Here is a 21202-nt window from a genome sequence, read left to right as displayed (position 1 = left end):
TCCCAAGGGAATCACAAGCCCAGTCCTGGTTCCTTTCGGCTCCAAACACTTAGTAACTTTATTTGCCTTTGGCTGGCTTCTCCGGAGGGGTGGGGTAGGGGCTGGCAGCAGCCTGGGCATCAGGCGCCCTCTGGTGGACCTCACAGGCAAGGACCAGAATCACGGCCAAACCCAAAGGACTTTGCGCTCTGGAGGCCACAGTCAATACGGTCTAGGGGAGGGTTGCAGTGTTCCTCAGGCTTGCACCCCCGACCCGGCTTCAGGAGACGGGGCATGTTGGGAGGAGGCCCTGAACCTCTGGCTCTCATACTCGCCCGTGTTGGATGCCCGCATGTTCTGCCGAGCCTTCATCTGCTTCAAACGGTCCTTGTCCACTTCCCGCTTGGTGAGGATGAAGAGGAGGACACCACAGGGGAAGCCGATGGCCCTAGGGGTGGGGAGATGTGCATGGGGTTTGGGGAGGGGCCAGGCCTGAGCCAGTGGAGCTGGGGGAATCTCATTCCAGCTTCATCGATGACACGCACACTGCAATACCTCTTGTGTCTATGCAGCCTCTGCACCGGCTGCTGGAGGGTCCCAAGCAAATCAGAGCCTGCTGCTGCACTGCTTAAGACTCTGTAACAGCGCTCCGTCACTTTCTGGCCAAATCCAAACTCCTAGGCACAGCACCAAAAGCCCAGTGTGGTTGGGTCTCTGTCCACCTTTCCATTCCTCTCCCCTCTAGCTTGACACTCCTCAACACGAGTCCCGCAATCCTGCCATACTGACTCTGCAAGGTTCTCCAGACAGCCCATCCTCTTTCCTTCTCCAAGTGTTGGCAAAGTTTCCCTCTACCTTAACTGCCCCACATCCCCTCCCAGGCTCCCCCTCCTAATCTCAGTAACCGCTACTTGGGAGGCACTTTGGTGTGGGGGAAAGGGCATGGAGTCACAAGACCTGGTGAGAATCCCACCTCTGAGCCTCAGTTCCCTCCTGTGAAACGAGACGTAATTTTTGTAATGCTTTTTGTTTTTTGTATTTAGGGGATGTACTATTTATCTCAGAAAAGCTAAAACGTTACACTGTAAAGTACCGGCACACCTGAGGTGTGGAAAAATATGTTAATTTCCCTCTCCTTTCTTTTTAATATTGACCAACAACACATATTAAGGCCAGAGTCAGATCCAAATAATGATGTATTGAACACCTTGTAGATGCTACTTATACACCTAATGTAATCTCACACGATCTCAATGAAAGATCTCAACTGGGTTTCACCCCAAGCTCCCAAAAGAGAGAATGAGGCCAGGGGCCCAAATTCACATCAGATTAGCTCAGCTTACTACACAGAAAGCCCACTGTCTCTCCAATTCCACATACTTTCCCAACTCCCCTGCCCCATTCCTCTGAGATTCCGGTCCTCACACCAAGCAATTCTGTCCCCACAACCTTGGATTCAACTCACCACCTGAAACTTAAGAGAAGTTTCTGGGTCCCGCCCTCCCCTGTGCCACTCCCCATTGGTGGGCAAAGAGTTAACTGAAACTCACCAGGCTAGTCCCACAGCTTTCATGGGGTTCTTGCCCCTCTTTCTGGGAATGTATTCCAGCTCAGGGGATAGGGGCTCAGGCTCCTCCTTGCACTCTGGGGAGCTGTGGCTTTGCAGCGCCCGGGTCCTGTTCTGGGACGCCTTGTTAGCTGTGGCTCCTGAGAGGATCCCTGTGGATGGAAGGAAGAAAGGTCAGTAAGAGAGTATGAGAAGAAAGCCCGCGGGAGGAAGGGGAGTGACTGCAGTTTGGAGTAACAAGTGCCAGGGAGAATCCAAAGGGAAATGGGAAAATTGCCATCGAGGTGGCACCTTTGGAAGCCACTTCCACGTCACTGCGGGCTCATCACCCTGGTGCCAGGAGAACGAGCTTCGTTGTTCTTCATCTGCTCAGACGACAGGATGTGAAGGACTGCAGTGGGACTCACATAAGACGTATGAAGGAAATCCGAGAAAAAGGTTTTCAAACTGCAGAATGTTAGCACTGGGAGCTTAAAGGTAGTCTACTCCATCCCCTCATTTTATAGAAGAGGAAACCGAAGCCCCGAAAGATGAACTGCTTCGCCCAAGGTCAAACTGCTAATTGGGGCTAGAACCCAAGCCTCCTGAATTCCAGGGCTCTTTCCTCTGCACTGCGGTGAGTGTGAAACACCTGGAGCGCGGGAGTCTAAAAGGCTTCCTCGGAGCTCCCTCTCGCAGCATGACCCTAGAGGTGTCGTGTAACTTGAAGGCAGGGGGATGGACTGGGTGACCTCTAGAGAGCATCTTTTAGCCCCCAGACTCTTTATGATCCTGCAGAGGGGTGCGGGCAGGAACCGACAGCCATGACCTCCTGCTATCGTTGGTCGGGATGTATAAAAAGGGGGACCCCCTGCAGTCCTGCCCTCCCCGGGGTCCCTCTCCTTACCCCGGAGGACGCGGGCATTTCTCGCCCCCCGGCCCTTCAGCGCCGTAGCAGCTACCACCGCCGCCATGTTCAGATCCCACCCCCCTTCACCGCGCTCCCCGCCGGGAATTGTAGTTTGCGTAAGGGGCCTCCCCCGCTCCTTCCGTCCTGCCTACAGACCAGAAACTACAACTCCCAGAAGCCCACGAGGGGACCCAGGAGAACTACTCTTCCCAGGAGACCCCGGAGGCGCGCACGCTCGCTTGTTTCCCTCCTGTTGGAGGCGGAGCCAGGCCGGGCGGAGTTTGGATTCTCCCTGCCACGCCCCGTCCCCGTCTCCCAACTCTGCCCTGTGATTGGTGAGTCAGCCAGTCAGCCCCCTTCGCTATTGGCCGAACGGCCGCCGCTCTTCCTGCCGGAGAGTCGCTTACGCCTACTTCCTCCCGGGAGGAGGGGCTCGAGTTCCGCGTCGTCGCGCAGAGCTGACTCTGGGAGGCGTTTGGGCCCAAAGAAGTGGATCGGCCGCTTGCGCCGCATGGAGTCCGAATCCGAGAGCGGGGCCGCTGCTGACACCCCTCCACTGGAGACCCTAAGCTTCCATGGTGATGAGGAGATTATCGAGGTGGTAGAACTGGATCCTGGTCCGCCGGACCCAGGTGAGAACTGCCGCTCCTCAGGCCGTGGGACAGGAGGCGCTCACCCCTGGCCTCTGACCCCTGCTTCCCCCCTCTCCCTTCCCCTCCCCACCGGTCATTCCTACCGACCTCCTTCGCCCTTCCCCCCGGCCCTACCCCCACACTTAGTTCTCAGGCCTGGCAGGGGTGGGGGTTCCCCTGACGCCTCCTCTGGCCCTTCCCCTCACACACCCCCTTCCCATCATCCCCTCGGTCCTCCCTTCTTACACTGTCTCTGGCCAACCCCAGGTCCTCAGACCTCTCCTGTCTTCCGTCCCAGATGCCCCCTCCTCCCTGCCGCTTCTCGCCCCCGCTTCACCCTGGCTGCCTGACCTCAGCCGACCCTCTTGCTGCACGCCAGCGTCAGGCCTCCCCACACCTCTCCCCTGCCCTCTTTCGTACTGCCTGCCGAGCCCCATCTTTTAACCCTCTCCCCGAAGCAGATGATCTGGCCCAAGAGATGGAAGATGTGGACTTTGAAGAAGAGGAAGAAGAGGAAGAGGGCAATGAGGAGGGCTGGGTTCTGGAACCCCAGGAAGGGGTGGTCGGCAGCATGGAGGGCCCAGATGATAGCGAAGTCACCTTTGCATTGCACTCAGGTAGGTCTCTGAGGAGATCCGTCAGAAACTCAGTGCAGGTGGGCATTTGAACATCAGACACCTGCTGTGTACGGAGCATTAGAAGGGACGTGGAGATGGGGAAACAGACGGGCCTGGAGCTCACCCTGTGATGGAGTGGGAGAGAGCGTGGCTCCTGAGCCAGCCGAGACACCTGGGTTCCCATCCTCCTGTGGCTGCTTACTGACTTACGATCTTTATTAATCTCTCCGGGTCTTAGTTTCTTTTCAGAAAATTACCCTGTTGTAAATTAGGGATGATAGTACCTTTTTGAGCGCATTTTATATAATCTTTTCCAATATTAGCTCTTAATAAGGTAAGTCACACGGTGCTGTCCCACTCTGTGCTCAGCCTGGTGGCAGCCCGTGCAGAGAACTGGAAGCCTTGCACGTGTACACTCCTCTTGTCTATGCACGAGTCTGGGGTAGTGAAGGGGTCAGCCCTGGGGAGGGACTTGGGGCTTGGCAAGCTTTTGGAGGGATTTCTCCAACAACCTGATGTTTGAAACTTCGAAGCACTTGGATGCGCCCTTCATTTCCAGGAGGAAATACATGCTGCTTTGGGTGGAACGGGGTGGGCTTCCTGAAGGTTCTGAAGGACAGAACCTTAGCGGGGAGCCCTGTCCATTTACGGAATATCTCTTGGGACAGCATCTGTGTTTTGCGTGAGCCTGGACCCCAAGACCAACACCTTGGCGGTGACAGGGGGTGAAGATGACAAAGCTTTCGTGTGGAGGCTCAGTGATGGGGAGCTTCTCTTTGAGTGTGCAGGTGAGGGGCGCGCGTGAGGTCGTGTTCCTGTAGCGGTCTTAGGGGGCTAGCCTGCAGTGGTTGTGCACCCAGTAGCTATTTAGTGAGTCCCACTTTGTGCCAGCTCTGTGCTGGGCCTGAGGCTCTCAAAGCAGAGTAACTTTGTCTGTCTTGGGCACTGGGGAGGGAGCCACTGTTGGTCAGAGGAGGGTGGGAAAGGTCTGGGAGGAGGTAGCACTGGTGTGGGAATATTTATTTCTTTATCTGTTTTATTTAAGAACTTTTTTATTTATTTATTTTAAGAGAGAGACAGAGACAGTGTGCACAGCAGAGGGACAGAGAGATTGGGAGAGAGAGAATCCTGAGCAGGCTCTGTGCTGCCTGCGCAGAGTCAGACACGGGGCTCGAACCCACGAAACTGTGAGATCATGACCTGAGCTGAAACCAAGAATCAGACGCTCAACCGACTGAGCCACCCAGGCGCCCTGGTGTGAGAATAGTTAGGCAGAGAGGAGGAGTGGGTATTTTGGGCAGAGGTGTGGAGTGGACAGTGTGGGCAGGACATAGGCCGGGCTAGGCATGGTTGAGTAGGAAGCCAGCATTCGCCCCTGAGATCTGGGGGTATCGACTCCTGGAGTGGCAGTGAGTTTGATCACCCGTTATGGTGGGGTGGTGAGACTCACTCTTCTTTTCTACCGAGCTGGTCCTTTCTGGGGGCGAGACAACTGGGAACCCTGATGTTTTCCTCTCTTTCTGTCTACTTTCCCTTGCAGGCCATAAAGACTCGGTTACTTGTGCTGGTTTCAGCCACGACTCTACCCTAGTGGCCACAGGGGACATGAGTGGCCTCTTGAAAGTGTGGCAGGTGGACACCAAGGAGGAGGTCTGGTCCTTTGAAGCAGGAGATCTGGAGGTGAGATCATCAGAGTGGTGTTCAGCTACGTGGGGCCTCGGGTAGAGAGTGAGAACTTGGGGATCTGGTCTGGCCTTTACCAGACCAAGCCAGCTATAAGCCAGTGCGCTCCCAGGGTGCCTTGAGCAAGGGCGTCTGTGTCTGTTCCCTGTGCCGTCCGTGCTGACCTTGGAAGCAGGGGCAGCTTGGGTGGAGCTTATAGGACAGGCTCCTGGGTGGGATGGGGCGACAGGGTGATTTCCTCTCTGTCCAGTGGATGGAATGGCACCCTCGGGCACCTGTCCTACTGGCGGGCACGGCTGATGGCAACGCCTGGATGTGGAAGGTCCCAAACGGTGACTGCAAGACCTTCCAAGGTCCCAACTGCCCAGCTACCTGTGGCCGAGTCCTCCCTGATGGTGAGTCTTGAGTGCGGAGAGGTGGGATCCAGGTTTACTCACCTTCCTGGGCTCCCTCCCAAGCCGTGGCCTGCAGACTCCAAGGCCTGCTGTCTGGAACAGGGACCCAGGCCCCAGAGCAGGACCGCTCCCTTTTCCTACCCCGAACTCGGTTTTCTCCACTAGTCCCTGGGGCACCGTCTTTTCCCTTACTTTCTCATCTCCCCGCCCCCGCCTTTGCTGGGTGTGCCTGAGGGTGCTTTCTCTCTCCGTTTGTGCCTGTGGCCCTCCAGGGAAGAGAGCTGTGGTCGGCTATGAGGATGGCACCATCAGGATCTGGGACCTGAAGCAGGGAAGCCCAATCCATGTATTAAAAGGTATCCAAGGGGCGCCTGGGTGGCTCAGTCGGTTAAGCGTCCAGCTTTGTCTCAGGTCACGATCTCACGGTCTGTGAGCTCGAGCTGCACGTCGGGCTCTATGCAGACAGCTCAGAGCCTGGAGCCTGCTTCGGATTCTGTGTCTCCTTCTCTCTCTGCCCCTCCTTCCACTTGCGCTGTCTCTGTCGCTCTCAAAAATGAATAAATATTAAAATAAATAAGTAAATAAAAGCATCCGAGGCAGGGGAAGGGTTAACTGGGCCTCTGTGGAGAAGGCCTGGGGCAGGACTCAGGGGCCGGGAGGAAGCCTGACTTAGCCATCTGCTCCATCCTAGGGACTGAGGGTCACCAGGGCCCTCTGACCTGTGTCGCCACCAACCAGGACGGCAGCCTGATCCTAACTGGCTCTGTGGACTGTCAGGCCAAGCTGGTCAGTGCCACCACCGGCAAGGTGAGCGCGACCTGGAGCCTGGCTGTTAGGCTCTGCTTTCTGTGTCTTCCTCTTCCTCTCTGATTATTCTCTCGGCCCCTTTCCCGTTGCCTTTCCGCCTTCCAGTCAGCCTTCCTCCGATCCTCTGATTCTCTCCCGTGGCTTACAGGTAGTGGGTGTTTTCAGACCTGAAACCGTGGCCTCCCAGCCCAGCGTGGGAGAAGGGGAGGAGAGCGAGTCCAATTCCGTGGAGTCCTTGGGCTTCTGCAGCGTGTGAGTGAGAGAAAGGCCTCGGCCTGGAGCCAAAGGCAGCTGGGGAGAAGGGGGCTTGGCGAGAGGTGCCTGGGCCGGGGAACCGGGGAGGAGTGAAGAGTGCGCGAGTCCAGGTCCCTCTGCGAGCCTTCGTGGTTCTCTTCTCTGCCCAGGATGCCTCTTGCAGCTGTTGGCTACCTGGACGGGACCTTGGCCATCTATGACTTGTCTACACAGACTCTCAGGCACCAGTGTCAGCACCAGGTACAGGCCGCCCGCAGCTATGGCTGTGGCTCTCTCCTCCCCTCCTCCCTCCGTGAGGCGGGTGGGGGCACACGCCTGTCAGCTGTCCCGCCCCTGACTTCCGCTGTGTCTCTGTCGTACCCTGGCGTAGTCGGGCATCGTGCAACTGCTGTGGGAGGCAGGCACCGCCGTGGTTTACACTTGCAGCCTGGACGGCATCGTGCGCCTCTGGGACGCTCGGACCGGCCGCTTGCTTACTGACTACCGGGGCCACACGGCCGAAATCCTGGACTTTGCCCTCAGCAAGTAAGTGAATTGGGCAAGGGCTAGAGTCTCCTTGTGTACTTGGAAGGTGGGACTAGCACATGGGGGGCCATAGGGTCCTTGGGGTGCGGGAGGGGATTCCTGAGGGAAGCTGGGAGCCAAGGCCTGGTGGTGGCTTGTGAGGCAGAAGTTCTGGGCAGCCTGAGGGAGTTGTCACTTCGGGTTGACAGTGACGTACCCGGGGCCTCACGTCTCGGTTCAGGGGCTGAGGGGCGGGGATCGTCTCCCTCGCTGCTGCGGCTCTTTTCTGATCCCCTTACTGATGGCTGATCCAAGTGTGTTCAGTCAGTGTGGGCCCAGCAACCCGGCGCCAGGCACTACTGATCTGGAATTGAGGATGCGCTGGAGGAGACCAGCCGAGGGCCTCTGGGTAGCGGGCTTGGGGCCGGGCCCCAGGTCATTCCGTGCCATCGACCTGTGCTTTCTGTCTACAGAGATGCCTCTCTGGTGGTGACTACGTCAGGAGACCACAAAGCAAAAGTATTTTGTGTCCAGAGACCTGACCGCTAATGGCTGCAGCCTCTGCTCTGTGTCTGGTGTTGAGGGGTGAAGGGAGAACCCCACCAGCAGAGGTGGTAGGGTACGAGGGAAGAGGAGGGGGGGCCTCGGACTACTTTCCAACCCCTTCAAACTGACTTGCCCCCCTGTCCCCTCTCTTAAGAGACCCACCCCTTGGCCCCCCCTACCCTCGCCCAGACCTGCGGACCCTTCAGAGGGGGGTCAGGCCTCTTTCTCTTTCACTTTCATTTGCTGGTGTGAGCCACGGGGGTGTGTGTTTGGACGTGGGGAGTAGGTCTCTGAGGTCCCCGTTCTTTCCCTTCCCAAGTCTCGGGGGGTGGAAAGGAGGAAGAGATATTAGTTACAGATTTTAAAAATGTAAATAAAATATACTTCCCAGAGATGGCGTGTGTGTGTGGATTTTGTGGCGCCTGGAAATGAGGAACCAGTCGGGGGCCTGTCAGGGTGAGATTCGCTGCACAATCTGCTAGATTTCGAGGTATCTCAGCCCAGCCTCTCAGGCGGTGGCACGTCCTCCCCTCCGGGTGACTCGGTTGCAGTCTCCCTCGATGCACGTATGTCTTCAGTTTTTCTGCTGCTGTCCCACCTGCCTCCTTTTCTGAGATGTGGAATGAGATAACCATAAACCGGGTGGAAGGAGCTTTATTCCATCAGGGTGGGGTCAGATCCAGAGGCATGGGGACAGAGAGGAGATGAGAAGATAGGTGCGGTGGCCGAGATGGACGGCTGCTTCTCGTAGGAGCGAGCAGAGGCCCTTCCCCTAGTTCAAGTCAAGGTCCACGCTGCTTTGGCTGCTGGTGTGGTAGGCAGTGCCGGGGCCGGGGCTGCCCTGGGAGGCTCTTCCCCGCAGCACCCGAAGCCACCTCTGGGCGGCCGCCCTCCAGGGGGCCGTGTAGCGCTGGTCACCCAGCCCCATGGCCACGGGCACGGCCGCCGCACTGGCGCTGCCCAGCGAGATGAGGGACAACAGAGTTCCGGGCCCCAGTGGCGGGCGCTGCTCATAGGCCAGGACCGAGAGGAGCAGGGTGGCCACGTAGGGCCCCCAGCACAGCCCGAAGAGCAGCGTGGCCCCGGCCTGCGCCCTCGCCTGCCTCCAGGTAAGGGCCCGGGCCAGGGCTGAGGGCGCGCCGCGGCACACTGCCCGCTCCAGGCGGCGGATGTCCTGCAGCTGGCGGTGGGCGGTGGCCAACACGCGGGCGCAGAGAAGGGCGGCAGCCCCCACGGCAGGCAGCAGGAGCCCGTAGACTTCGAGGTAGAGGTAGGGGGCTGGGAAGACAGCCTGGGAGCTGCAGTTGGTGCCGGGGGCCCAGTGGTTCCAGCCCAGAGCAGGCAGGCTGGCAAAGAGCAGGGGGCCAGCCCAGGTGAGGAGCAGGGCCAGCCGCGTGCTCCCGCGGGGCCGCAGGGGCCGCAGCACCGCCATGTAGCGTTCGCCGTGCACCAGCAGGAGGTTGGCGAGCAGGGAGAGGAAGGAGAAGTTGGGCGCCAAGTAGAGGAAGAGGCACGACCAGTAGCCCCGGCGGCTCTGGCTCCAGAGGCCAGGCAGCGCGGGCAGCGCCAGCCCGGTGAGCAGCCCGGCCAGCAGCAGGCTCAGGAAGAAGCAGCCAGAGGGTGGGCTGCGCAGGTGCCGGTCCCTGGCGATGCCCAAGGCCAGGAGCAGGTTAGCAGCGACGATGAGGCTTGCCAGGGCCAGGGAGAGCCCCAGGGCCCCCACGGGGATGGGGCTGGGCACCTCCCTGGTGCTGTTGGGTGTCATCTTGGGCCTGGGGACGGGGGAGGCCTGGAGCAGCCGCCAGCATGCCTGGATGGAAGACGGCAGCCAAAATTAGGGGGCGCTGCACATGCAACCAGAGGTTGCACACCCACAGACTGCGGGCCTTATCTTGTTTGCTGATACACATTTTTTTTTTTTTTCCATCAGTGGCTGATTAAAAAGTTACATAAAAATTCTTACTTCTGGCTTCTCTTCAAAAGTCCTGTCCAGCAACAAGTATGTCCTGCAGGGTAGCACCAGCTGGAGCTGACCAGCTCCCCATCCTGCCGTGTTGGCCATGGCTACTTTCTGTCTGACCCTCTCGGGGCAGCTGTGTCTATGCCTCCGGTTAGACTGAAAAGCCAACCCACCCAGCCCCAGAGCCCCGAAGCATCTCTGGATCCACAAGGCAAGACCTCTAAATCAGCCAACAGGGAGGTCTGGCTGGCGTGTAGTGGTCTTCTGGCCGGCCAACAGTTGAGAGCCCCTTTCAGGCTGGGCTGGGGCCAGTGCTAGGGGTGGGTGCTAAGATAAAGGAGAGGGGTCCCCGTCCCTAGATGCTCACAGCCTGGTTGGCACCAGAGTATTAGGAGAGGGTGGGTTGCTGAGGGTTGCGGGGCGGGGGCAGGAGTGAGGCAGAGGCGGAGGCAAAGGCAGGGCTCGCTGAACGCTGGAGTTAGTGACAGGCCAGGGCCACGGGTGGCAGCAGCAAGCGGGGTGCTCTGTCCGTTGCATCGCCTGCCCTGCCCCTCGGCCATCTTTGTAGCTGGTTACAGCTCAATGAGCGGCCTCCGGGTAGGACTTCCAGCCCATAAACTTGACTCATCTGCACCACACTAGCAACAGGGCCCTTCCTGGAACTGGAGGAGGAGAGGAGGGAGAGTGAAGATGCCAGCAGCAAGGAGGACACCCCGCCACGCCTTGGGGAGCTGAAGCTGAGCCCAGAGGAGGGGCAGGGGGAGCCGCGGGGCAGGGCCTGGCCGTTCTGTGACTCTGATCTGTCCCTCTCCTTCCCTTTCTTGGCTCTGTGTTCTCGGCCCCCCTCCGACACCCCGGCTGCTGGGGCCACATCGTGGGGAGGAAGAAGGGTCCTGGCCCCGGGGGAGCTCCTGCTGCTGTCAACCGGGGAGCAGCTGCTGTTGCTAGGATTAAGTCAACACGGAAAGGATTCCCAGCTGCCCCCACCCCCAGGTCATAGGAACCGAGGGCACCACCACCACCTTGAGCTCAGGAGATGCTGCCTTACTCCTCTTCCCAGTCCCCCTAGGCCTGCCAAGCCCCACCAGGCTGCTGCCCCTTTCCCCTCCCTTCAGCCTGTTTCCTCTTCCTCAACCTCCCCCACCCCTACCCCCTTTCTCTACCCAGGACATCCTTCCCTCTCTAGCAGGCCCTTTGGTTTCTGTTCCCTTTGTCCCCACGCCACCAACTCTATGAAACTCCACAAGACCTCAGGGTCCGGTCCTTCCAAGCTGGACTCTGGAGCTCCAGCTCCCAAGGACTCCCCTGGCGTGAGTCCCCACCCCTCCTCCACCAGTGCAGCGAGAAAGGCAGGGACAGCCCCAGGGCCACCTTCCCAGCAGAGTGCTGGCCCCGTGACTTGCACCCCCTGGAGGCTCTGGTGGCTTTGGCCAAGTGCAATGGCCTCTGAGGATCGGGGGCTGAGGTGTCCAGAAGAGGCTGGGTGCTGGGTAGGGGCAGGGGGAGGGGAGGGGAGCAGCTACTCACATGGCTGTTGGGGACAGGTGTTGCTGGCCCGGTCTGGGCTTTCCTCAGAGTGTCAGGGAGCTGCTGCAGGCAGGCCCGCAGGGCTTCTGTCGCTGTCTGGTGTCCCGGCCGGTGAGGGCATGGTGCCTCCACAACCTGGGTACAGCAGGGCCCCGGGCTCTCTGCTGCCCGGGCTCTGCCCCTGCCTGGGTTCTGGAGGGATGGAGCCGGGGCTGGTGGGGCTCAGCCCGGCCCCGCCCCTGGGGGTGGGACCCGGCACACCCAGAGCTGCTGACTGCGAGGCCTTCCCCTCTGAGTCCAGTGCCCTCTCCCTGTCCTGTGCCAGCATGCCCCCTCTCCAGCCGCCAGCCATCTTCTACCTCAGGTCACCCAACTTGGAGCCATCATCCGCTAGCCTGGCTAATCTGAGAAATGCATCCCAGTTAATGAATAAAAATGGCTTTGTCCATCCCCCACTTCCTGTCCCAGCTAATACATTTACATTTTTATTTTATTTTTTAAACGTTTATTTGTGGAGAAAGAACGTGAGTGGGGGAGGGGCAGAGAGGGAGGGAGACACAGAATCCGAAGCAGGCTCCAGGCTCTGAGCTGTCAGCACAGAACCCAACTCACGAACTGTGAGATCATGACCTGAACTGGAGCTGGACACTTAACCGACCGAGCCACCCAGGAGCCCCAATACGTTTACATTTTTAACCCTCTGGAGTGGCCGTCTGGCTGACAGCACTTCCAGCTCCATGTCTGATGGTGGCAGTGGCAGGGGTGTTTGGAACTTTGCTCTCATCCGATCCCTTTCAGCTTATAAAAGCCAGCCTTGCCTTCTAGAACCTGGTGTCAGTCTACACTTTTCTTAACTACTTTGAGTCAAGTTCTGGGCTATGAGGTAAAAATGGCTCTGGGGGTGTGACCTACCCTGGGGCCTCAATTTTCCCATCTGTAAAATGGGAACAAAGTAAAACCACCTCTCTGGGCTGCTGTGAGGAATATCACAGAGCAACGTGTGTGGCTGCATATATTACAGTGCCTGACACTTAATGTGGGGTGGGGGTGGGGGTCTCAATAAATGATTCATTTCCTTCCACTTCCACGATGATTAAGAGGCATGAGCTAGTGTTGGCATCAGAAAGCCTGGGTTTGAATCCCAGAATCCTGGCTGGGATCCTTTTTTTTTTTTTTTTTTTTTTTTTCTTAATTTGTGTGAACTTGGGCAAAGTACTAAAGCTCTTTTGTCTTAGTTTCCTCATCTGTAGAATATATTGTGCTCACCTATTGTGAGACTAACCGAGATAATGTGTGATGAGGACGAAGCGCTAGGCACACGAGCACACAATGAAAAGCAGCTGCTATTAACATCTTAGGATTTCTGCCCTTCTCTGCATGTCCCTTCCTCCAGCCACCTGTATCCTCTAAGAAAGAACTCTGTAGAGAAAGGCAGAAAGACAGCTCGCAAAAAGCAAGAGGGGAAGGGTGCTTTTGCTCCAGAGAGACACTGGGGAAACCAGGTACAGGAGAGGAAGGGCAAGTTCAAGGCTAGGAAGACAAGAGGCATGATGCTCCAATTTTCACTTGTATCAGGTGAGGTCTTGGGGTGCTGGAGAGAGGCCAGTTACACCCCCTTGAGGCCTGAAGTGGGAGGGAGCAGAATGAAACTGCGAGAAAGCTGGAGATGAGCCATGAGGACAAAGACTTCCCTGCTCAAGAGCACAGGTAGACTGAGCCAGGGGACTTCTGTGCCCTCGGTGGGGGTGGTGGTGGGGTAGACCTGGGCTGAAGGCTGGGGGCCGAGGGGTCTAGCTCTGCCAATCCTGCACAGTGGTTGGGGCAACCTGGGGAGCAGAACTTCTGTTGGGACAAAGAGTGGGAGGAGGAAGGCATCCAGCCTCAAACCCATCCTCAAGGGAGCTGGCTGCCGGAGACTGGCTTACAGCAGCTGGCCCTCAGACCCACGCTATCTGGTCAAGCAGAAGTCAGAGGCTCTGGGAGAGTTCAGCCTGGGGCCTGGGCAGCAGTGGGTGTGGGGCCCCTCAAATACAGGATTGCCAGGAATAAACAGACGTCTTTCTGTTCCCAGCCATGGCCTCCTCCCTACGAGATCCAGGATGTCTGTGTTTCTTCTCTGCTGCTTTGTCTAAACATTGTGTGTGGGATGACGTATGAAGGGGACATCTTAGGCCATGGGAGCTGGGAAGCCTGGGTTCTGTCCCCACTCAGCCCTCTCTCTTCCTTACTGGACCATCCAGTCCTTCTCTGCTTCCCCGGCAATCTCTGGCCCGGACTCATCTCCAGCCTCCCCTAGGCCCACAGGAGGGCTCTGGTACAGGTGGTTTCCAGATGCTTCATTCCAGCTGCAGGCTGGAGAGCCCTCTTCGTGGTCCTCATTCTTTTCCTCAGGTAGAGCCTAGGTCAAGGGGCCAAATCCCACCAGGGAATCCTCCTGGGCCTCCTCCGTTCACTCTAACCCTTGGGATATTTGAAGCTCTTGGCTGACCCTCGGTGCCTGGGACTGGGTGGATGCGGTATGCGAGGGCTGGGGGTACTCACTAACTGGATGAATGGAAGAGACAGGGCACTGGGGTTTCCTGGACCCTGGCTGGCCTCCAGAAGCCACTGTCAAAACTCCACTCCCTGTAGATAAAGAGCAGACGAGCCCTTGGGAGCCACCGGGCATAATCCTGGCCAGGATCTTGGCCTCAGAAAACCCTAAGTCAGGTCTACGGGCAGAAGAAACCCTGGTCCTTCCTGTTAGGGTTAAACCAGATTCTCCATGGCTCCCTAAAAGCCACAGACACTGGTGATTTTAGGTGATCTCCAGAAGGGGGTAGCATTGCTTGAACTCAAAACAGCCCCCAGAGCAGACCCAGGCTTGGGTCTTTAGCCTCACTGTTGAGACGGTCTTAACTTCCAATGAGACCAAAGGGAACTGAAATGGCAACTAAGTGCCAGTTCCCTGTAAGAGGGCTGCTGCTGCAGTCAATAGGTGTTCCGCCCACCAGAAACAGGTGACAAGGGCCCAGTCCCACCAGGGCCAGCACTCCGCAGGGCCCACATTTGTTGGGATGGGCACTTAGCTACGTCCTGAGCTAAGAGTCCTGATTCAGTGAAGTCCAGATGACTGAATGACACGTAGCTTTCAGATTTCTTGACTGTGACCACAGTTAAGAGGACGTTTTTCATGTATACAACTAAAACACAACCCAAAGTCAGTACTTACCCTTAAGAAATGTCGTGCACTCCGATCCATGCCATCCCATTAAAAACGCTGGTGATGAAGTTACACACATAAGAGGCACACACAGAAACACACAAGGCACACATATGCACACGTGTGCATGTGCATGAGAATGGCCAGGACTGTGTCTATGACCTCGTCCTGGTGGTGACACCGTGCTACAGTCCTACGAGATGTTGCCGCTAGGGGGAGCTGGGTGAAGTGTATACAGGATTTCTGTATTGCTTCTTGTAACTGCGTATGAACCTACAATGATCTCAAACCCGTCTAGGAAATAAAAAAGTCAGGAGTTCACAATTCATTAATGGGTCTCAAACCAGTTTGGAACGTACCGCACTAGGTGGAGACAAGTTAGAAGGGAAAGCAAAAAGCTAGAAACCATTTGGCTGGCCCTCAGATCATTTCAGGTACTCAGAAAATTCTCCTGATAATTCTTTACCAAGCAAGCTTTCTGAACTGATTTTATTTTGGGGATCAGCATACTTTGCTAGGCTCTCTACTGTTAGGTGAGTATCTCCCAAAGTGAATTTTGTGGAGGGCCCGTCTTTTGGGTTGTTGTGTGAGAAGAGAAACGGTGGCCAGTTGGTCTGCATTAGGTCCACACCTTGATACCCATCAATGTCCTGCAGAAGAACACAGGCCATGGAACACATTCTGGGAATGCTGTGCATTACTCATGATAAGAGTAAGCCAGAAACACTTTAATGTAACTGTCCCTGGCCCAGTAGCTTCTTGGCCACAGCCAGACAGACTTAGTAACAAAGCTTACAGGAAACAGGTTCAAGTTTATTCAGAAACGCCAACCAAGAGCTCACTAGCCAGCCATTCTCTCTCTCCTCTAAGGCGGGCCGAGGCACTCCTGAAAGTAAGGTTTTCCAGATTGGGTTTGTAGGCTCAAGGGTAGTGCCACGTGTACCCTCCTCTCTCTTTTGGACTCAGTCTAGAAACCCAGCAAATTCTCACGTAAGATAGAAAGATTTTCTTTATTAATGACCCCAACCGTATTTCTTTAGATACAGGAGTTTTGAACTCAAATACTTAGGAGAAAACAAGTTAAGATTGCATTATCCTGCAACTCATTACCAGTAACATATTGCAAAGCGAAACAGCTTGGAAAACAGGGGGGGAAGGCAAGGAGAGTGAGGGAGGGAAGATAAAGAAAAGGAATTAAGTTGATCAAGTGGAATTCTTTTTTTTTTTCTTTTTTTAATTCTTGAGAACTATGAAGTCCTTGCAAGCACAGCTCGTTTCTGCAGATTATTTTCCAAACGTGTACAAAATGGAACCGAAACGGAGAATCCCTTAAGAACCTGAAGAGGTGCAACGGTAAAAGCTACGATTATCCAGTAGCAAGTGTTCCAGCCTTCAGTTGCCAGCCGCCTCCTCTTCCCGTTCCCAAGAGTTAGCGGGATGAAAACGTCTTCCCCCTTCAAAAGCAGAGAAAAGCGTGAGGGTTTCTGGGTCCCCTTTCCTGCCACCCCACACTCCTGGACTAGGGATGACATCCCAGAGAGAGGACGTAGGACCTCTAGGCCCGGAACAAGACCCAGCTCAGAGAGTTTCGTCAGCTCCTCGTGCTGAATACTCTGGGGTCCCGGGTAGCACCTGCGCCAAGACCACAAGGGCATTAAATGTACCAAGTGAGATGGGAGGATCCCTTGCCCACAATTTCTGGACGGCCTAGACCAACCTGAATCTCAGACTGGGCTCAACCCTCTTCTTGGTCGAGAGCTCAGGCTCCTCCTGCACAGCTTGTACCTTTTTGGGCTCGCGGACAGCAGTCCCTTACATTTTTCACCACGGGAGCAAGATGCTCAAACTTTGCAAGTACAGGCACTTTATGTTGCCATGTGGGGCCATACGCCAGGGTTACAGAACACTCGCCTGACGTTAGGCTCCTGAGTCCTGGTGCTCTGTTCTGTCCCACTTGGTATTTCTCTGAAGGGCCAGCTTTGGGAACAGGCTGGTTCCCAAAGACAGAAGTTATTTGGTAAAGCAGCCTGGAAGCTGGGGTTGAGAACGATGGAAAACTGGGGCAAAGATATGGGGGCTAAAATCTCCTGCCTTGAACATCTTACCCCAAAACGAAACCATGCTTTATCAGCCCCCGTCTCCCCCCGCCGTGCAAAGCTCATGAGTGTTCGATTCTGGCAGAGAGCACCGTGGGGCATGGACACGTACAGTTGGCTTCTGAGCCAGGCCTGCCATCCTGTTCCATGCAAACCCTCCTTCTCTGCTGTGTGTGAGGGTCCTGGCTTCTTCTACTCATCCTTAGTAACACAATCCGGTTTTCAGCCTGGATGCGGTCGTTAGCCTCCCCCTCCCCTTTCTGAGGCCCGTCTCTGCTAGACAGAGATCACAGGACAGAAAAAGGCAAAGCTGCTCTTCGTGTCTCCCAGGAAGGAGACTCACAGATAACTTGGAGCTGCTCCTGCCCCAGCCCAAGACAGGTGCACTTGCTCTGTGGCAACCGCAAGGCCACCTGCCAGTGGGGCCAGAGGGGAGGGGAGGGGAGAAGCCCTGTGGGGAGACACTGGGCGGTGGCTGCTTTGGTGGGCTCTTCTGACCAGATAAGACGTTACTGGGCCGAAGATGGCGCAGGCAGCCCCATGACTAACTAGTTACAGAGCCCAGCCTCCCCTCCGCTGTGCCTAGCTGCCGGCTGAGTCTCTCCACTGGCCCTGAAAACGGCACAGAATCAGCTGCCTCACACTTGAGGTCACCAAAGTGGTGCCTGGTGAGAAGAGTAGTCCCATGGAAGGGGGGGGGGGGGGGGGGGGGGAGGTGGAGCGGGCAGGGGAACTTGTAAACCCCAGGAGGGAGGCAGGGTTCTGGAGGGGCAGCAAGAGTATGTGTGTTCCAGGACACATACCCTCCTCACTGGATTTGTTTTGCCCATTTTAGGCCCTGCCGTGAAGCTGCAGGGTAGAAGGCATAATGCTGCCATTTTGTAACCAGAGCATTTGGACGCCTCTCTGGAAGCAGAGGATCCAGCTATAGGTTGAACACCCCTCCTTAGGCTCTGGGCAGGAGGTACAGAGCTACTACAGAAGAGAGGCCTTTGGTACCAATTTCATGAGACGGGCAGCCCCTAAGCCTTTGCCTAAAGAAGTCAGGAGTGACTTCAACTGCCTGTATTGGAGACTGGAAATCTTCTGCTCAGGTACCAAGAGTCAGGCACCTCTCTCATCCTGTCAAGTGGCAGCAGAAACTAGTCTGGCAGGAGAGGCCTCACATGTCAGGGGAGGGGACCTGGGGTCCTATGCACACCACACCTGCCAAAGGTCACCCCCAAGAGAACCAGGTGGCGGCAAATGCACTGGCTGTGAGGGGTACGCGGAAGCTTCGTTCGCCTCCAGACTTGCGTTGAACGGGCACAAAGGTTGGCAGATGAGCACCTGTTACCTTATCTTGAGAACAGGATCACCTAAGCTTCAGCAGAAGGGGAACTAAGACCTGACATTTTGCCCAGAGACCTCAATCTCTAGCTAGGCTCTAGGGCACACTGACTCTCCTGCACGCAGGGCCAACACTGGAGCGCCAGTCCACATTTCCATCTCAGAGACAACTTCGTCTTCATGCAAAATTCCTGCTGAGAAGCAGACCAGGGGATCAAAACACTGAGTGGGCGGCTCCAGACCTATTCACTCAACTCAACGTCCTTAAGCAAATCTCTCCATTTCTCCAGGCAGACCTTGACAGGACAAGACTGCCCAAGGAGAACACAGCTATCTCAGTAAAAAGGTCCCTCTGTGCGTCCCCTAGCTGCCATTCTCCTGGCTCACAAAGATGTGGAAACAAGGGAACGCAGCCCAGCCCCGTCAGAAGTGAAAACCTGTCCACTGCATCTTTAGTCAGTCAGGTGGCTACAGGCCCCCATCCTGCCTGCTTCACATGTAGCTGCTGCCCAGACACCTGGAGCACCAGGTCTCCAACACCATTTCCCTCTCGGTGAGATTAGGAGAGGATGGCGGTCCTGCTGCGAGGCTGCCCTACTCACGTGATTGTTTTCATTTCTTTTTTCTCGGCATCTGGGCGTGCACGGTTCAGCACCTTGAGGAAGTCAGATGTTTTTGCCCGCATACGTGTGTGAATATAGGCCTGGAAACAAACACAATGGATACTGAAGCAGTCGTGTTCTACAAAGACAGCTTTGCTTTCAGCAGAAGTTATCAGGAAGGTTTGGGAACATATGCCTTACGAGCGACATAAGGTCATGCAGGGAAGCAGGAGGGCAACCCTTCCTGGAGACAGAGATTCATCTCTTTACTACGGGGAAGAGATGGAAGAAAGGCCATGATATCTTAAAGTCTCTAGAACCATCAGGGTTCATAGCAACAGGCTGGACTCCAGGAATGACTTTTTTTTTTTTTTAAGTAAACTCTACACCCAGCATGGTGCTCGAACTCACGACCTCAAGATCAAGAGTCACGTATTCTGCCGACTGAGCCAGCCAGGTGTGCCCCACACAGAAATGATTTTTTTATGTTATTAACTCTGGTGGAGAGGACGACCCGGTGCATAGGAGCCAAGGTGCCGTGGTCCCTTCTCACCTTAGAGCACTTGATGTGGTAGTGCAGATAGTCCCGGAACGTGTGGATCAGGTTGATGGTGTTGTCTCGAGCATTGGCATTGGTGTGGCGAGGGAACAGCACTGTGGGTGGGGGCACAAACAAGGCGTCCGGGTGTAACAGCAAGGCCAAAGAGATGGAAGGTCAGAGCCTACAGCTGGCTCCAGCCTCTCCCTGCCTAGTGCAATGCACTTGTATCCTCCTCCTTCAGACGAGGAAAGGATAAATACCACAACCAGGACTGGTACCAGTGAGTGCAAATGCCGGAAGTCAAGAAAAATGGAGGAGGTCAATGATAGAAAACTAGGGCTCCCCAGAAAAGGGCTTGGTCCCGGGCATCACTCCAGGTCTGGATCCTATCCTGTGGCTGTGCATTCTGGAATCTGTCCCCATCTGTCTCCACCTGCTGGCTCCTGCCTCTGCAGCACGGCAGCCTCTTTAGGTGATACTACAGGCAATCTGGGGGGTACTTTAGAGAAAACATTTCACCTTAAGCGATCATGACTAGCAAACAAAGCCTTCCTGTTCTACGTCCCCGGGTGCTGCAGCACAGTGAGCCCAAAGGAACTCGTTTCCAGAGAAGATTCTGTGGTCCTGTGGTGAAAACTAGACACGAAGCCCTAAGGGCCTCAACCCTCTCGATGGGCACGGCAGAAGTTGTTTCGGCTAGGAGATGAGGAAAGCCCCTCCCTCGGCACTATAAGCTGAAGCCTCGCCCTCTGCACCCCTCCCTTTGGCTTCCCAGAATCCTCTCCACCTCTTCCACCTACTCTACTCCGTGGTCTTGGGAGCAATAAAATCCTCCAAGTATGAGGTTTTGGTAGAATGCAAAGGAATGCCTCATAAGAAAGGGTAGGCCCTCTGTGTCAATTTACCTTGAAAAGAAACAAATAGCAAAACAAGAGGTAGTAACACTACAGGCCACAGAATCTAAGATGCCAACAATTTTAAGTCTACCCTCAGTTTATACACCATAAAGAGAAAGGCTGCCAACTAAACTGTGTGGCATGCATGAACTCCAAGCTGCATCCCAACCTCAAAGACAGTAACATGAAAAAAAGCGGAGCTCAGTTTTAATGAAATATGGTACATGAGTGGGCTCATCACCAATAAACGGGTACACCTTCAGTACAGAGGGGACTTAAACTTCATAAAAGGCAACATTTTAGTGGCATCAGGCGCAGTGAATGAGCTGTTATTCCGCACTATCAGCTACAATAATGAGCCGGCTCACTGGTCTAGAGCGACTGTAAGAAGGGAAGACTTAAATTTCTTCAGTGGAGTAAGTGAATCACGGCTGGAGTTCTGGCTTAGAAATGCCAAACAACTGAGAACTCCCAGTCGGCTACTCAGCAATGCTTGCGTGGTCCCAACTCACAACACTTGACACCAACAGGAAGAAAAGAAAATGATTACGGTACACCTTCCTGCAGCCACAGCAATGGCCAAGAACGACGTGGTACGCCTGCTTTCGCCCCTTTTACATTTTAACAAAGGTCCGTCTGGGTTTTGGCATCCTGCAGTGTGAATGCATCAAAGGCTCCCAACCTCAGCAATCCCACCCTGCTTACCGAAGGTAATATAGCCAATGTTGTCACCCACGGCAGCGTCGGTATCTTTCAGCTCCAGAGGTGGTTCCCTGTGGCTAAAGAGGACCTGTGGGGCTGTGTGGCTGGCTCTGCGTCCTTCTTTGAACTCCTGCAGGGAAGAAGCACAAAGCAACCAGAAGAGAATCTGATGTAAGATGAGTGGCGACTCATGCGATGAGGTTGGCCCCGTGGGGTGTGACTGGCAGATAGCTAAAAATAAACACCTAATATGAAATATTACAAGTGCTGGCTGCTATCGATGCGATTTGGACTCAAAAAGGAGAGATCGCAGAGTATTTAACAAGTCGGATCTTCAAAATGTGATGAGAGCATTCTTAATCCCTTTTCCTTTCTCTTGTTTTGGAACCACATATGCGATAAAAGTGTATCTGAGACTAAACAGACAACAAACTGCAAAGCATGAGAGAACCAGATTACATTTTAGGATTAAG

General features: G+C 55.4%; 4 protein-coding genes across 6 annotated transcripts in view; 1 reads left to right on the top strand and 3 right to left on the bottom strand.

Annotated features, from left to right (window-relative positions):
* Nucleotides 1–33: 33 nt before the first annotated feature.
* Nucleotides 34–2533, bottom strand: PNKD (PNKD metallo-beta-lactamase domain containing). Its single transcript, XM_042950136.1, has 3 exons — nucleotides 2433–2533; nucleotides 1530–1698; nucleotides 34–427 (listed from the first exon to the last, which is right to left on the bottom strand). The coding sequence occupies exons 1-3, from the start codon at nucleotides 2497–2499 to the stop codon at nucleotides 235–237; spliced, it is 429 nt and encodes a 142-aa protein (XP_042806070.1). The 5' UTR covers nucleotides 2500–2533; the 3' UTR covers nucleotides 34–234.
* Nucleotides 2534–2854: 321 nt separating this feature from the next.
* On the top strand, nucleotides 2855–8266 carry LOC122226631 (angio associated migratory cell protein). 2 transcript variants are annotated; one of them, XM_042950129.1, is made up of 11 exons: nucleotides 2855–3067; nucleotides 3526–3684; nucleotides 4353–4472; nucleotides 5225–5364; nucleotides 5618–5762; nucleotides 6035–6118; nucleotides 6454–6569; nucleotides 6718–6821; nucleotides 6974–7064; nucleotides 7195–7349; nucleotides 7802–8266. In XM_042950129.1, the coding sequence occupies exons 1-11, from the start codon at nucleotides 2947–2949 to the stop codon at nucleotides 7875–7877; spliced, it is 1311 nt and encodes a 436-aa protein (XP_042806063.1). In that variant the 5' UTR covers nucleotides 2855–2946; the 3' UTR covers nucleotides 7878–8266. The 2 variants fall into 2 exon arrangements, with proteins under 2 accessions (XP_042806063.1, XP_042806065.1); XM_042950131.1 differs by having other exon boundaries at nucleotides 2857–3067; nucleotides 3529–3684.
* Nucleotides 8267–8387: 121 nt separating this feature from the next.
* On the bottom strand, nucleotides 8388–11811 carry GPBAR1 (G protein-coupled bile acid receptor 1). The gene is made up of 2 exons (XM_042950133.1): nucleotides 11362–11811; nucleotides 8388–9684 (listed from the first exon to the last, which is right to left on the bottom strand). The coding sequence occupies exon 2, from the start codon at nucleotides 9637–9639 to the stop codon at nucleotides 8647–8649; it is 993 nt and encodes a 330-aa protein (XP_042806067.1). The 5' UTR covers nucleotides 9640–9684; nucleotides 11362–11811; the 3' UTR covers nucleotides 8388–8646.
* A 3743-nt stretch (nucleotides 11812–15554) lies between these two features.
* The window catches only part of ARPC2 (actin related protein 2/3 complex subunit 2), a 29227-nt gene continuing 23579 nt past the window's right edge, over nucleotides 15555–21202 (bottom strand). For both annotated transcript variants that reach the window (XM_042950127.1, XM_042950128.1), the window contains 4 exons: nucleotides 20733–20859; nucleotides 19144–19244; nucleotides 18591–18691; nucleotides 15555–16017 (listed from right to left, as the gene is read on the bottom strand). In XM_042950127.1, the coding sequence (XP_042806061.1) occupies nucleotides 15993–16017; nucleotides 18591–18691; nucleotides 19144–19244; nucleotides 20733–20859 (354 nt within the window). In that variant the 3' untranslated portion in view covers nucleotides 15555–15992. The remainder of the gene's footprint in view (nucleotides 16018–18590; nucleotides 18692–19143; nucleotides 19245–20732; nucleotides 20860–21202) is intronic.

Source organism: Panthera leo, chromosome C1 (genome assembly GCF_018350215.1).
Source record: "Panthera leo isolate Ple1 chromosome C1, P.leo_Ple1_pat1.1, whole genome shotgun sequence".
In the NCBI taxonomy this organism is placed as follows: domain Eukaryota; kingdom Metazoa; phylum Chordata; class Mammalia; order Carnivora; family Felidae; genus Panthera; species Panthera leo.
The sequence above is the reverse complement of the archived record's forward strand: the minus strand, read 5'-3'. Positions and strand labels throughout refer to the sequence as shown.